General features: G+C 27.3%; 1 protein-coding gene across 1 annotated transcript in view; it reads right to left on the reverse strand.

Moving 5' to 3' along the window:
• Positions 1-1,872, reverse strand: part of LOC112594004 — a 32,332-nt gene extending 30,460 nt beyond the window's left edge. The window contains exon 1 of the mRNA XM_025338591.1: positions 415-1,872. Within this exon, the coding sequence (XP_025194376.1) occupies positions 415-1,817 (1,403 nt within the window). The 5' untranslated portion in view covers positions 1,818-1,872. The remainder of the gene's footprint in view (positions 1-414) is intronic.
• Positions 1,873-16,189: the final 14,317 nt, after the last annotated feature.

Raw genomic sequence — 16,189 nt, forward strand, 5'->3', positions numbered from 1 at the left:
ATTTTATATTAATTATCATTCAAATTAAAATAAATTAATATAACTATTTTAAGTAATAAAATATTTTTTGTACCTAAACACAATAAGCATCGTTAAATCTTAAAAAAATAAAATATATCTACTTTTTAGACAGGGAAGCTATAGTCACAATAATATTTACGTATTTAATTATTAATTGAAATTATTGCTACCATAAAAACAAATATAATAAATGCGTGTTATTTTCATTAATTTTTATTTTTATCTTTTTATTTTTTTTATATAAATAGTTTTGAATTTAGGATTAGATTATTGAAAGAATATAATAATTTAGTTATTTGAAATTTGAAATGAAGACAATGTAGAAAAATTAATTTTTCTTTTGAAAACAATTTTATTAAAAAATATTTTTATTAATTTAATATATAAATTTACCTGTTCATCTTCGCTAAAAATCCATAAGGCCCATCAAGTTTAGCAGTCTTGTCTAGATTTCGACAGTATAACGTCCAAATACAATCCAACGATGATCCACTAGCAGTGGGGTTATCGCCCACGCTTTTCCCCTCGGCCTTGGCCGCTCGAGAGCTACTCCTGTACGCCCTACTCAGATTGAGTATTGCTCTTAAACCACCGTTGACAAATTCCATCAACTCTGACACGAATCCTTTAGGGTTTCTGTCGCGACGGTCGTCCGATAACACTCTCGAATTGGCCGACCGCAGTTGTTTAACACGGTCGGGAGGCAAAAACAGCGCATTCAATGCTACCACGTCCGGGTCGTTGAGCATTTGCTGCCCGGCTTCCGCGTCTTCGTTAAGGGCAATTTGCTGTACGTTGTGCAACAGAAAAAGATCGATGGCCAACAGTCCAAACGAAACTAAGCTAGCGGCGGAATCGTTAACGGCAGCTGGATAAATTAGGCTAGCTACAGGTGTGTCGGCAGCTACATCACTGGTGTTGGCGTACATTTCACGAAGCTTAGACAATACGATTGTGGCATTTTTCGTATACAACGATTGATTAACAGCGTCAACCATTTGAATCCATTGAGTCTGGTTTTTTCGGATGCCTGATTGTGCTAACCAATCGCGAACATCCTGTAACCTTTTCCGCAAAAACGTAAACACTGGATTTACAGTTTTTTCATCTGCGGGCGTTACGTCCTCGAACTGAGGGTAGAAATAAGGATATTCCTCGCTCTCGGCAGTGCCCGGCGGTCGGATGTCTTTTCCTGACAATCGGATTGGGTGTTCTTTAAGGTAGGAGAACGCGGGTATAGGGTTGAACTTTTGTGTGTCTGGCTGCTCGCTCACGTAGTAAGGTTGAAATTCTTGCGACGGTTCCGCCTCGTCTTCGGCCTTCCCTTCCATTTCAGACCAATTCGGATACACTACTTCACTCTTTTTTCTCACCCCGTTCACCCTGGACGGCTCTATAGTCTCCTCCATCGGACTCACACCGTCGTCGAGCTTAGCCTCCACCCGCGTAATCGGAGTGGTCGGTTCGATTTTGGCCATTTTCTCATGTTCGACTATTTCGATCCTACCTTTTTTGTTCTTTATGCTCGTGGTGGGCATCGCGTCATAGTCAGCCGTCGGGAATGCGGACTTGGCCGTAGTAACCTCGAAGTGATGTCTGTGTACGTTCGGAACCGCGTGTGCAGGCGGCTGGTATACGGTCGCCGGCACATCCGGCCTACTGTTCATGCCAAGCCACAGCGTCATCCCGATAAACGATACGGTGATGAGTAGCCCGCACATGGCCACCAACACCCAGCATCGGCCCAGGCACGACGACCCGGAATCATATTGCTTGTCACGCATTTCGTAAAACATCACGAACTAAACAGTACACCGGTCCGGTCGATAGCGGAAGACGGAATGTTCATCGGATGGTGCACCGGAACGAGACTTAGTACCAGCGGAGCGTTTTGGTGGCGGGGAGAAACACGTCCGTCTACACTACGACTGCCACTACCGCCACACTATCGCCACTGCCGCTGTCGTTAACGTCGTCGATGATGAAACGGTTTTCCGTCACATAAGTAGATCATCACACGCGGTTGTCATCCAACCATTGTTTTTAATGCGAAAGAAAAGAGAGAATGATAGAAAAAAACCTCACGACGATGATAAACCGATGGTTAAAAATTTCCTCGACCTAATTTGTACAGGACGGATGGGGAAAGTTAAACGAATAATGCACAGATGCAGGATATTGAACATTACAGACCACCGAATGACCATGTGAAATGGCTACAATTTTCGAATAAAATATTGCGGTAGACACGATGAAAATTTTATTTAAAGCATAATATTGTTCATTAATTTGTAATTTTTTTTAATTCGTAGATGTCACTGTATAAACCATAGTCTTGATTTTAGTAGAAAAATTTCGATTAGTTAGTAGATCAATAAAATACCGTGCCGGAGTAGAATATCTTCTAATAGTAACGCATAAACAATAAGTAACAAGAATAACTATGAATACTAGTCTGTAAATAATATTTAAAGTAACCACACTATCCAGCGTTTAAATTCATTAGTGGTGAATTATAACTCATGATATGTAAGTAATAATAATACAAGAAATCATATTTTGACATGTTTCATTTTATTATCATAATATTTACCTGATTAATAAAAAAATAAATAATAGTTTTGTAATTTAATATTTACTTATTTTTTTTATATAATAAAATTTTATTATAAAAAAAAATCATTAACCCTTCGTCCATTGCAATTGTAATTTATTTTTTATGCATTTTAAATTAGGTATTCATATTGTAAAGATTTTATATCATGATTTTAACTCTTCAACCAAATAATTTCATTTTATTATTGATGATTCAAATTATTCAATTTATTTTAAGCTTCCCATTATAATATTTAAAGTATTTAAAGAAACCTGATAATAATGATTCTATGTTTTATATTTGTTACTATAAAAATCATAAGTTTTATACAAAATATTTATTTTTTTATAACTACTTCAAACCTACGATTATAATATATACAATAATAATTATTATATCCCACACGTTTAAAATGATCAATAACTATATATATATATATATATATATACTAAACAAATCGTGATATAAAAAAGTCACATTATTTTCTTTTTTATTTCAGTAGAATTATTAATTCAATTTTTTTACATTAAAAATATTAAAATTAAATGTATAATATCAATTTTTTATTTACGAAAGCAGTAAATTGTTATATTTAATTACATTAAAAAAAGTCATTTTTATTTTATAAAACGTATTGATTATAAATAATATTAAATAATTTTATTACTTAGTGGCTAGTGCTAATGTACTGAATTACAATAAAATAAAATTTATTTCATTAAATATAATTCGCAGTTTACCTTATTTTTATGAATCATGGTTTATTGAAATTTCTAAATAGTATAGTCTATAACAAATACATTAATTGTTTGTTCAACAAACATACTCTACCCCCACGGCTTAGGTTTCATATCTTGTTGAGGTAGGTGGATATAAATTAATTTCCATAGCCACACCTAAAAAAAATTAGTTCGGCGCCACTGATTTGTTAGCTTGAATTAAGTTAGTAAGTAAAACTACGCATTTAAAATAGAAACATGAATTTGCAACTATAAATTAGTATTAATAAGATAGCAAAATGGTACAAACTGATAAAGCTAAATTTACAATAAAATAAAAGTTTATTATATGATTTGAATTGTTAGTACACTCATATCAACTTTCTATCAATATTAAATATCACGATATATTGTTTCATTCACGCATATAATTTTGTGAATCATTAATATACATAAATTATCTGCTGTATCCAATATTATATTACTTTTATTTAAGATTTAAGATGAAAATGTTATATACAAACTCAAATATTTATCATGTAAATAAATATGTATTAAAATACAATTATTAAAATTTCGCGAAAGAATGAATAACTAGATTTAAGCATAAGTAGATTATTGAGTGATTCCCAAATGTATGACAATAAATAATTAATTTCCCTTCAGATATCAACTCATATGGTCATTCCTATAGTTTTAATAAATAAACGAAGTGTATAAATAATCCAATTTCCATACGATATTATAATATTATATTTATTTAGAAATATGTTATTAACACCAAGAACTTTATTTGTTTATAATATTAATTAAAAATTATACTGCAGGTATGCTGCACATGTCGAATAAATTATTGTTTAAAATGTACCATTTAAACAAATAAAAAATAATAGTTTTAGATAGTTTAGATATAAAGTGTTGGTCACTCATCACAACATTTACATAGTTTATTTAAAGATTATTTTAAATAATTTTTAAAATATTTAAAAAATGAAATTTTTGGAATATAATTTATTGTTTTTAATCGATTAATTTAAATAATAATATTCAATATACTTAACTGCATAAAAACTATTTACCAAATAAAAAAACTGCTTTGCTGTAAAATTAAACACTAACTCTATCGTTTAGAGTAAAAAATAATTATGAACAGAAATCTTTGTGCTGTTTTTATTATTTTATACATTTAAATATTTAACAATTTATTTATATTATTATATTTCATAACTTAATGTAAAATATAATAAATCCAGTTTTTAATTGAAGTCATTACTGCGTGCAAACCTCAAGACAATGATGTAAAACAATAACACAATAAATGGTGAAGGACGTGTAGGTATTCAGAAAAACGTTGAAGTTGTGAACATTTAAAATTGTGTTTCAAAATATTTTATTTATTTAGTATTTTCAATAATTTCCCTCAAATTAAATTTTTCCACTGTGGTTGAACTATATTTACTGTTTTTAAAAGCATAAGTCACTTCATACTTATTCTTCTTATTTTCCATGTTACATTTGATGAACTGGGGAAAAGGTCATTTTCAGAAAAACTGCTATTTAAAAGCTACATTCATAAACATACGACAAAATTAGTTTCATTGTTTTTCATCAAATGCATTTAAATGAAGAAGTATTTTGTATATTAACATTTCTCTATTTTTCTTTTCATTTTGAAGCATCTAAATTACAACCAATGACAGCGATAACTTATATTAACCTAGAAGGTTGTATCATTATCTTAATGAATTTTCATAAGTGATTAGGTCATATTATACTCGTGTATATATGACTATTAAGTTAAAAAAATATATGCATATGTGTATCGTATACATATTTTATGAAATATAGTTTTAAAATATGAAATATTTTCAAGACCATAATAATACATATATTTAATCACAACATTTTAAACAAAAAAAAAAAAAAAATAATAATAAATTATCGTTTGGGAATCTCATAGGGGTACGGTCAAAAGCAACATCCACTCTCCTATCACATTTTCACATTATTTAAAATTTGTTTATTGTAAAATTTATACATTATTTACAGTTTAAATTTACTATTTTTATAACAAAAACTGATGAGAAAAATCCATGGGATCTTTAATAATAATTTTTCAGTGCATCCGAATTTCATGCCAAAAAATATAAATTGAAATTGAAACGTCTAAATTACATGTCGCCCCTTACAGAAGTCTATCCAAATTGCACGCTGTATATAATTTTACTTATTGAAATTAATTTATTTTTATTTTAGATTTCTAATTAACTCAAAAAATAAAAATTTTTATTTTTATTTATTCATAAGAAAATATACAGAGTTTCTCGTACATTCACCTACTTTTTAAATACTTACTAAATTTATATTAAATTAAAGTAATATTTTTACCATCATATTTACTAATTTATTACATATTGTCAATATAGATACCTAGTCAATTAAAGTATTTTTTACACTATATTATGCTTTGGTAAAAATTGTATTCAGATATCAAAATATTTCAATCTACAGACCAATCAGTTGTAACAACCATATCTTAGAACGTTTTATACATACGTAATACAACATATTCAAGTAATTTTATTTTTTTCAATTAATGAAAATACTACCTTAATTAAATTTTTATTCAGTAACTACTACTTTAAAGTAGTAATCAAAAAACAAGTGTATTTATACTTAAATAAACTCTATGTATTTTACTATAAATAAAAAAAAATTAATATTTTTAAACAATTTTGATTAAATGTTTTTTCGTTTTTTGTGTAAAAGGTGCAATTCAGATATTTTTTTTATTTTATTTTGCATGAAATTTGAAGGCAGCCTAATTTTCATGAAATGCATAATAATATAAAAGGTACAATAAATTAAATTATGTAAGACTCTATACCACTTATAATTTAAAAATTTACAATACATAAATCCGGGATTATTTTAGAGATTTTTATTCTAACTTTCAAAGAAAAATGAATTGAGAATTTATTTCAAGAAAAATATGTATTTATAAACCGGTTACTCAATGCAATGTTTTGATACCATCAAAATATCATCATTATTTATCAGATCTTAAAGCGATAGTTAAATTACATAATATTACCTATAATTAAAAATATTCTCTTTAGATAATTTATTTATTTATAATATATAGCTAATTTTCTAATAAACAGTTATACGGTATAAATAATGCAAATCATAAATCAACTCGTATAAAAACTACATTGTGAGTAGGTATATATCCTATAAAGTAAGCGAAACGCTATTACAAAGATACCCCAAGAATTATTAATAATATTTCTCATACATTGGGTACATCAATAACATTCATTTTATATCAAGTTTAGAACCTTTTAAGAATATTAAACTTCGTGAAAACTAAATGTAAATTTAGGTATTAATGTAAATCGGTATATTATTTACATAAAATATTTAATATTATTTATAGGTATTTAGCTTACAAAAATATCCCACAAAGAATCTTTCATTACCAAAGAGGATGCCCAATAAGCACGCTAAACGTAATAATATATTCACCGACTGCCATACAAAACATTCAAAACTCTCAGAACCATAAGCCAAGCCGGATTTCTCAGTTTGCAGAGCTGAGTCTTCGACTCTAGGTATAACCTATATCATGAAATTTATCTTTTGCGACTAATTAACACAATACTATGATATTTTTTGACTGGCCATAAATTCGTTCATATCACCTCGTACAAATACTGTCATGTGTAAAAGTAAGTTTGAAACCAATAAATATCACAGAAATTAGATAGGTACCTATAAATAAATGTGCTTGTATTTTTACTGTAGCCATTAATAAATTAGGTATAGTGTGTAGCTAGTAAAATCACGTTCTCACGAACACTCAACGATTTTACTGATTTTCACAAGTAAATAATTCTAGTTTCAACTGATTTTGTTTGTTTACTACAACATAATATTATATAGTTATATAACATATACCAATAGTTAACCGTTTCAAAAGTCATAAAAATAAAATATGAAGCAAACATAGATGAAATATTCCAATAAATTAATAATATTTTTTTTATAATAGAATTAATTACACAAGAAAAATTATATTGCTAAAAAACCCGCTTAAATTATACATAAACACTTAGTCGGCAACAGTAGACCGCATCATAAAATAAAATGGAACAAAACGTTTTCTCGACGGTTTCCATAATAAAAATTATTGAGTAAGGCTGCGCGCAGTCGTTGCCGCGGTGCTAATTGTAACACTTTAAACATTCAATCAATTGGCAACACCACCGTGCCCGATATAATATATATATATATATATCATTATAATCACGAGGATACGATTTCAAATATTTATACAACTTTGTATCAACCCCAACATATAAAACCGTGTCGAAATATGATTTCTTATGATTGGGTACACGTAAGACGAACCGAAAACAATAATCACCAGTCGTGATTATTTGGTTCATATAAAATTCGTTAAAAACACGAAAAATGACAAATTGTTTTATAGTTACAAATGCGTGTTGGATGATCTCGAGATTTTTAAATCTGCGCATTCATACCGTATATTATTTATATATATTTTTTTAAAGCAGGTAAACTATCTGTATGGTATTTCTACTAGCAATTTTTATATTTTGAATTTTATTTTAAAAATATCCAACATAAAAAAAAAAAAAAAATGTTTGTACCAAACAAAATAAAAATAAATCAATTGGTAAATTATAATTATGATTTAATAATACATGAACGATATGTTTATTATAATCATTACTGTAGTAATAAATTTAATTTCACTCGTGATAGGAATTATCCTGACTCCCCGTCATCTTTAATACTCTTAAAATGTTATGTTTGATATATTTATTATACTTAAACAATGTTCGTTATTCGTTATAAACAATTTGGTAAACTTTTTTAAAAAGATTAAAACCCGTTTATTTTTTGCGAGTTGGAAATTAATTCCTTAAAAGATAAACAGACTATTTATTGTTTTCCGTAATATCAATGATACGTATTAATTATTTAGTATAATCATTTATAATATCGATACCTTGCTGCATACCATAATAAAAGGAAAATTAAAAATACAGCATTCCGTGTATTTTGGTTTTATTATTCCCTAACTTTTGTGAACAAATCTGACTGGAGTAGGCAGTTCATTGGACTGTATATAATGTTTATTGTATTTCGGTTTAAGTACAATAACTTAATGAAGTCATCGGTTTAGATGTACTTCCACCCACAAAAAAAAAAAAAAATTTTAAAAACAGTACTTTTTTATCATAATTATAATATAGTAGATTAAAATATGGCATGTAACCATAGTAAATATTTGTTCACCATTATCTATTTAATGTGATTCAAACTACTCTGTAAACCTCTCGTGTATCTTTGAAATCAATTTTCGTCAAAATTGATCGAGTAGTTTTCAATTTTGCAAACCACGCACACACTACTTAATATTTTTATATATATTATAAAGAGATAGATAAATATCGATAACCCAAAAAAATAAATAGTTTTTAACCTGCATGTTGTATTAAAATCATAATTTACTCCATCACATTTGTAGGTATATGTTTATTATACACTTGGTTCGATTGTAGTTTTTTTACAAATTACAAAGGAATCATACGTTTACATGAACACATTTTTTTCTAAAGAGAAAATCATTAGCACAACCTTCGATTTTATTACACTTATTGAAAACTAATTGCATTTCTACACGTCCTGTGTTTTTATCATGTTGTAAATACGACTTAAAGTATCGTGAAAAATTCAATACAAATGAATACTCAAATAAACAATCGACTGACAAATGTTTACTTAAGTTTAAGTGTCTATAAAAAAAAACTCTAAAATTAAATAACATTGCTAATAAATTTAAAAAGAACATTTTTCTTAATCTTACGTATTATGAAAAACAAAACATCAAAACTAAATTATAACGATATAAAGTCTATTGAAAAACACGATACGGAATGTATTAAAAATTTAACGAAGTATTTGATACAATTTTTAAATTTTCAAAAAAAAAAGATACTTTTTAAAATTATGAATACTCGACATTTAAAGAATCATACTGTTCACCTAAGTAGGTTTATTATAACATTATATTAATAACATACTATTCATTCACGCGTGTCATCTAATTATCAATATGACTTTTCATCATAAATTCACAAGACATCTTTACAGACCATAGAAACCTAGATCTTTTTTATTTTTTTGTTAAAAACCACCAATTCAAGCATGTAATTTCGGTATGCATATTGTATATTATTATTATGTTTAATATGTGACCATCGTAGGTGGTTCTGATGAATCGACAAAATAATCGCACGCAATTATCTGTGATGCCTACGCATGTAGGAAAAAACAAGTTGAGAGAGAGACGAAAAGATGAATCACTTTCTCCGCCTATTGTGAATATTAGTTTTTGTGTATGTGATACATGTACCTATACCTATAGACAAATATTCATACAATGAGATTGAGTTGCATGCAGCCAAGTACACAATTATTGTACAAAACAAATACACATGCGAAACGTAAACAATGCGTGGAAATAATGGCCGTGACTTTCTTATTATATATTTCATATTTTGACCGTTTAATCGAAACGCGGTGTCTAGCCCATAACATTTGTCTTGCATCTTCTTGATCTACATTACTCTTTCGTTACCGCAGTCCTTGTGGTTAATATTTTTAATTAATCAAAGTATTCGCTTTTAATGGATAAATAAATCGAAAATTTGTTTTTAATGTCATTTATTCAATAAACTATAATCAATAAATTTTAAAAAGTCGACCCAAATATTTGAACTATCTAAACGATTCCTCGCTTGACCGGATTCTAGATCAATAATCATTACAATCACTTTCTTTTGATATCAATTAATCATTTGTTTCCTATTAACTATAATAATGTATAAGTGTATAACGATACACATTTTATATAAATTGTATTAATTTTTTATTTTTATTTTACTAAAATAAAAATACTACAATTCTTAATTTTTCAATTATATCGTCATATCAAGTAAAAAAATGTATTTCGAATGCAGAATTAATTAAATTACCTGTAAGTTGATAATTGTGATTCAATATATACAAGAGCATATGAATACAAATCTACGACCTACATAGTATATAGCATATTATCCATTATGTATTTATGTACAATCTTAAAATTATAATAAAATATATTTTATGAGTTCATCAAAATTATATTATTTACTTAACGCTAAAACTGTGAAAAAACAACAAATGTCTGGTAAAAATCTAGATCAGATCAATTTATGATTATTTCCGTCTAGATTCAAGATAATTTGAATGTTAAACAACATAATTTAAATTGCTTGATACTTCATAAACAATACATAAACTACTAAAATTTATATTTTAGAATTTAAAAAAATCTCCATAACCAGACTTATTATAATATATATATAAAAATAACTTTTATAATTAAATTTGTTTACTTTTAAATAACTCACTTAATACGTTCAGTTAATTAAATACTTTAACTAAGTGAACTTACATCATTTATATGTTACTTATACGTTACATCAATTAAATATCTTAAATAAATAAGCCTTGTAATGAGTAATAAAGACAGTAGTGTGGAGATAGTAAAAATTTAATTTTAAATTTAAAAATAAATAATTCATTAGTATATATTTTATTTTAAATGTAAATACAATTCGTTATTTATACTTTGAACTTTATCTACACTTCAAGCTTAATTTACATGTAGTTAGTTGCTTTGTAAGCTATTAATGTTATTATAAAATAATAAGGCAATAATTTTTCTCCATGCCTTATAAATTATATTATAATACTTTTGAAATTAAAATGTATTTATACAATTAATAAATACTCTAAACTGAAAACTCTAAAATATTCATTTTAAAATGCATTATACCTTAGAATATTCGGTTTAATTAAAAGTGAATACAACTTTCTAGTAAACAAACAAAAATAAAAATAAATATTTACATTCGTTTTTTATGAATTAAATTAATTCAAATAATTTCGTTTTCTCTTTATTTTAATTTTTAATATTAAAAACAATCTTGGGTTAAATAAAGTACAACATTTTATTAATGTAACTTAGATGTGTTCCGTTTTCTTTTGCAGATGTCTTCGTCAAAGTGATTGTGCTACTCAATCTAAGATACCTACATCAGATCATACATTGTTTTCGAATTCGGATGCGAAAGTTACAAACAGCTTAAGAGAAATCGTTTTTCTTTGTCCCTTTTTTAAACCTCAAAACATTTAACAAACTGTCAAGTGAAACAAATAATAAACGGTTACACCTTACACTACAACACATGATTAACTAACTACAAATGACTTAGTAAGATTTCTTGCCAATGCCCGGCCATTACTTAATTTAATTATTTAAAATGCGTGTAAATATAAATTTATAAAATTCTGTTAAGAACTTACTATATTCAAAATATTTCGGTTTTATTGATTTATATATTTTTTCTTGCCAAGTAATGAATAACAATAATATTTTTAAGCTGTTTAATAATTTATAATAATAATTATAGAACATATGACACTTAGCCATTTTTTTTTTTTTTTTTTTTTTTTAATTACGTAACTCAAACTCAAACGATTTAGTCACAAAATGTGAAGACGTGTTAGGTAAATATAAACTTACTATTGTGCGTATATACGAAGCCGCGACAAACGGTAACGTCAAACGTTACACTAACATAATTCTAATTCTTTACACACGTAAACACGTTATAATATACGCATTATATTTTACCATCTACCTACATACCTATATACTGCTATATATTTAGAATAAGATAATCTTTTTAAAAATAAATCCCATCTAATCATTGTGATACACAAATAACAGTCGTTGAAAAAATGTACATGTACATAATAATATAATAGGTAGAAGATTGTAATTTATAAGTAATCAAACACGACGTACCAATAAAATACTTAAATACTCTATATTATAATATATCTATCATCAATTCTATTATTATTATTATTATTATTATTATTATTATTATTATTATTATTATTATTATTATTATTATTATTATTACTATTATTGTTGCTGCTGGTCGGTGTAACAAAGGCATAATCTCAAATTTGGCCTGAAATAAAGATTCAGAGTTATCTAGTAACGATGGCCGCGTTCAAGTTTAATCCATCAACTACGAGTATACATCAATATCAAAATCTGATTTGGAAACAACATCATAAACGCATTAGACGAAGACGATAATAAGTGTTGGTATAAAGCATAAACTATAATATAGTGTATATTGTACTACGTGCTTCGAATAATGGTACGTTGAATCTGATTAGTTATACCGAATATTTTCCGATTGGCAATACGCAAATATTGGAATAGTAAAGTAATGTACAGCGCACTGAGATGGGCGAAGCGAGACGAGTATCAAACACCCATATCATGGCCACTGTAAATGCGTTATCCGTTCGTTTTACGCAGTATTATAATATTTTATGAGTGTGTAAACCGTTATACCAACTGTAATACAAATTGTACATGGTAAACCGTTTTGTCATTATAACACCATAGTATCTGCCCACCTTTAAGCGTTAGTTATTTTTGTCGTAACTGTAAAAAAGCCCAAAATGTATTAATAATTTTCCCTTATACGCCTGAAATACATTATTATCTATTTATAACGACGCGTTACAGCATATTATTCAAAATAATAATAAAACCAATTTTGGATTAAAACAATTTGCAATTAACAGTCGATTTGTTATTGAAAATTCAAAATCATCCGTATAGTGTGAAAAACGCCGGTTTTTACTATGATACGACAGCATTAGTTTTATAACTACGTATTTTAACAACCATTATTATTTATCGTGTGTGATAGTTAATCGACGATTAATCGATACTGTTACTTGTAATATTGTTAAAGTAGCAAAAAAAAAAAATAATAATAATAATAATAATAATAATAATATGAGTAATATATTTTTTATATTTCAATATAAAACCTATTGGTACACAATTTTTATAAGAATGGCTTAGTTTTTACCTTTTGAAAAATGAAACTAGAATGGATGATAGTATTGTTTGTAATTTATAATAAAATAAAAGAGACGTTAATGAGAAGATTCAGGATTTTAACTGCGGAATGTTTAGGTTTTTTTCAACTTTTTAAGTAGATTTTTCTACTATAAATATTTAGTATGTATGGTGAATTCAAAACAATTTATTTAATACTGAAACTATGAAGCAAACATTTTTTATTGCTTGATGCGATTCTTTTTTATGTATTTTTCGTATGTGATGACAAGTACCTACATTTATCGAATCTTATTCCTAAATATTTAGTTGTTTATGAATTAAGATGATTAGATAATTGTATAATTATCATAAATTGGATTTAGACAATTATCATTTCTTAATAAAAAAAAATTTAAGTGTGTAAATGTAGTTTCTTGAACTCTAAAGTGCCATTTTGTGTAAGTAAAAATCAATTATCGATAAGATTATTTAAATATACCAGTAGTTTTTCAGTGATAATTTTTGAATCGATGAAAGAATAAAATTAGTTTATCGTCAGCAAAGTTTGTGTAGAGTTTTTCATCATAATATGTAAGTAAATCAAAGAAGAGATAATAATATAGAAAAAAAGGAATCATGAATAATTTTGGGATCTTAGTGCCAATGCGGTAGAATGCTTATAAAATGCCTACATATAATGAAGTGTGATTTAACACAAAACAACTTAAGTATTATTTTAACTAATAATATTATTGTTATTTCAATACTTCAATACATTTGCTATTATTTATCATAATATTTTATTTACATCTCAACCAGATGACTAATGTTAAAATAACTTAATCTAAACATGGAATTCAAAACCCATGTTTTAATTAATGCATTAATATTATATACACGTTTTACCATGTCAGATTAAACTAAAGCAAATTTAAATTCTTATACGATAAATAATAAATTTAAAATGCGTTTTAGATTTTAAAATTAAATAGAATTAAATTAGTAAACCTGCAATAAGGTCAAGATAGACATACACGCCTCTAAAGTTTGATACAAACATGTAAAACCGAATCATGATTGCAAATCGACTGCTAAATGTCTATGTGTTTGTTTGTGTGCAAAATAATATAAGTAACACAATAATGACATTTCTAATGAAAATGATAACAGCGTGTCTATATTATACACAAATACACTGAAGAGTTATCCTCTTCTCGGTGGTCAACAAAAAATCGCGTCGAGTAGGTATCTATAAACACTGCGGGGCAACTTTTGCAAAACTATACCTCAGTAAAAAGTTTTGCATTGAATACAAAATAAAAAACTCTTCAACTGGTAACACGCGATTGAAAAAAACTTCGATGGCCGTTTCGATAAGAATAATAACATACGATGTTTATGTTATTATCCGAACGGAATAAAAAAAAAAAAAAAAAAAGAAGAAAACCGTATAAAAATATTATACAAGAATAAAACCAATAATTTACATATTACACACGTGCATTAAAGATTATAATATATTCCTGTGTACGTATGTACGTATAGGTGATAGTCGAAAAACGATTTTTGTATAAACGGTTTAGCCATTTAAGAGTAAAATATCATGATAGCATAATAATATTTTAAACGCGTCTGTTGGAGTGGATGCCGAGGATCACGTATGTGTACACCGCGATAACACATCTGGGATTAATCGGACCAGATAAACATCGTTTCAACCGTAAACCACGGTTCACGCTTTTAAGCACTACCGGGGAGCTAAAAAATGCGTACGTGCGCATTATCGTGTACAATCATTTACACGACTGCTTCTCATTTGTCACGTTTTAATACGCAAAAGACATAAGGCAAAAATTGCAGTTCGACGGAATGAATTATTATTGTTCATTTGAGCGCGGTGACCGACCGACCAGTTGCGACCGAAACCGCAAATTACCGCGGATATTAATATAATAAGCACAATTCATATAAATTATGATATCGCCTAGCTGATATTTAGACGCTCCTGCGGGTTAAGAACTTTACCTTTAACACCGTCAATATTTTATACACATAAATTTATATATATATATATATACATTATACATAGTGAGAGGAGAGAGAGAGACGTTAATTAGCGGTAGCGATTCCCACGGTTCAATCACAGTCGCATCGCGTCGTCACAGGACTATATACGTCAGACAGTTAATGTGTTAACACTGTTAACTATAAAATCATACGGAAACTGCATTTCGGCATACATAATATTTTACTGGACGACCGCAATACGATTTAGTAAAAGAAAAAAAGGAAGAGCTACATTATCATTGTCTGCACATGTGCGCAGATACTTTATTGTTATATAATACGTTAGTACGTGACACGTAAAAACTCGTACTTTATATAACTAAATAGGTACGCGCTGTGTAAAAATGTAAATTATTTTAATATAATATGCAAATAGGTATTATAACACTATACCCAGTATGAGTATTCAAATAATTTCTCGGCAATTTAAACGGGTAATTTTTCCAGACAGTTAAATTATCACTTTTTATTTATTATTATTTATTAAATTTATAACGATTGCCAATTTTTTTATAATACGATCGATGAACACTATAAATAACAGTTTTGTTTTATTAATAATACACAAATTTAAATAAATTGTAACTAACCATAATATACAGTTCTGTATACACAATTTTTGTTTTTGAAAAAGATTTTATAAAGTATTATTTTTACGATAAATTATTTGCATTTTATAAGCAATTATTAAAAAAGCTCAGTCACTCATTAAAAATATTCGAGATTTTTTAAATAAAGTACAATTAATTATGTGTTTTATGAATTTTA

The sequence above is a fragment of the Melanaphis sacchari genome, unplaced genomic scaffold, assembly GCF_002803265.2.
Source record: "Melanaphis sacchari strain LSU unplaced genomic scaffold, SCAv2.0 Contig21_pilon_pilon, whole genome shotgun sequence".
Taxonomy (NCBI): Eukaryota; Metazoa; Arthropoda; class Insecta; order Hemiptera; family Aphididae; genus Melanaphis; species Melanaphis sacchari.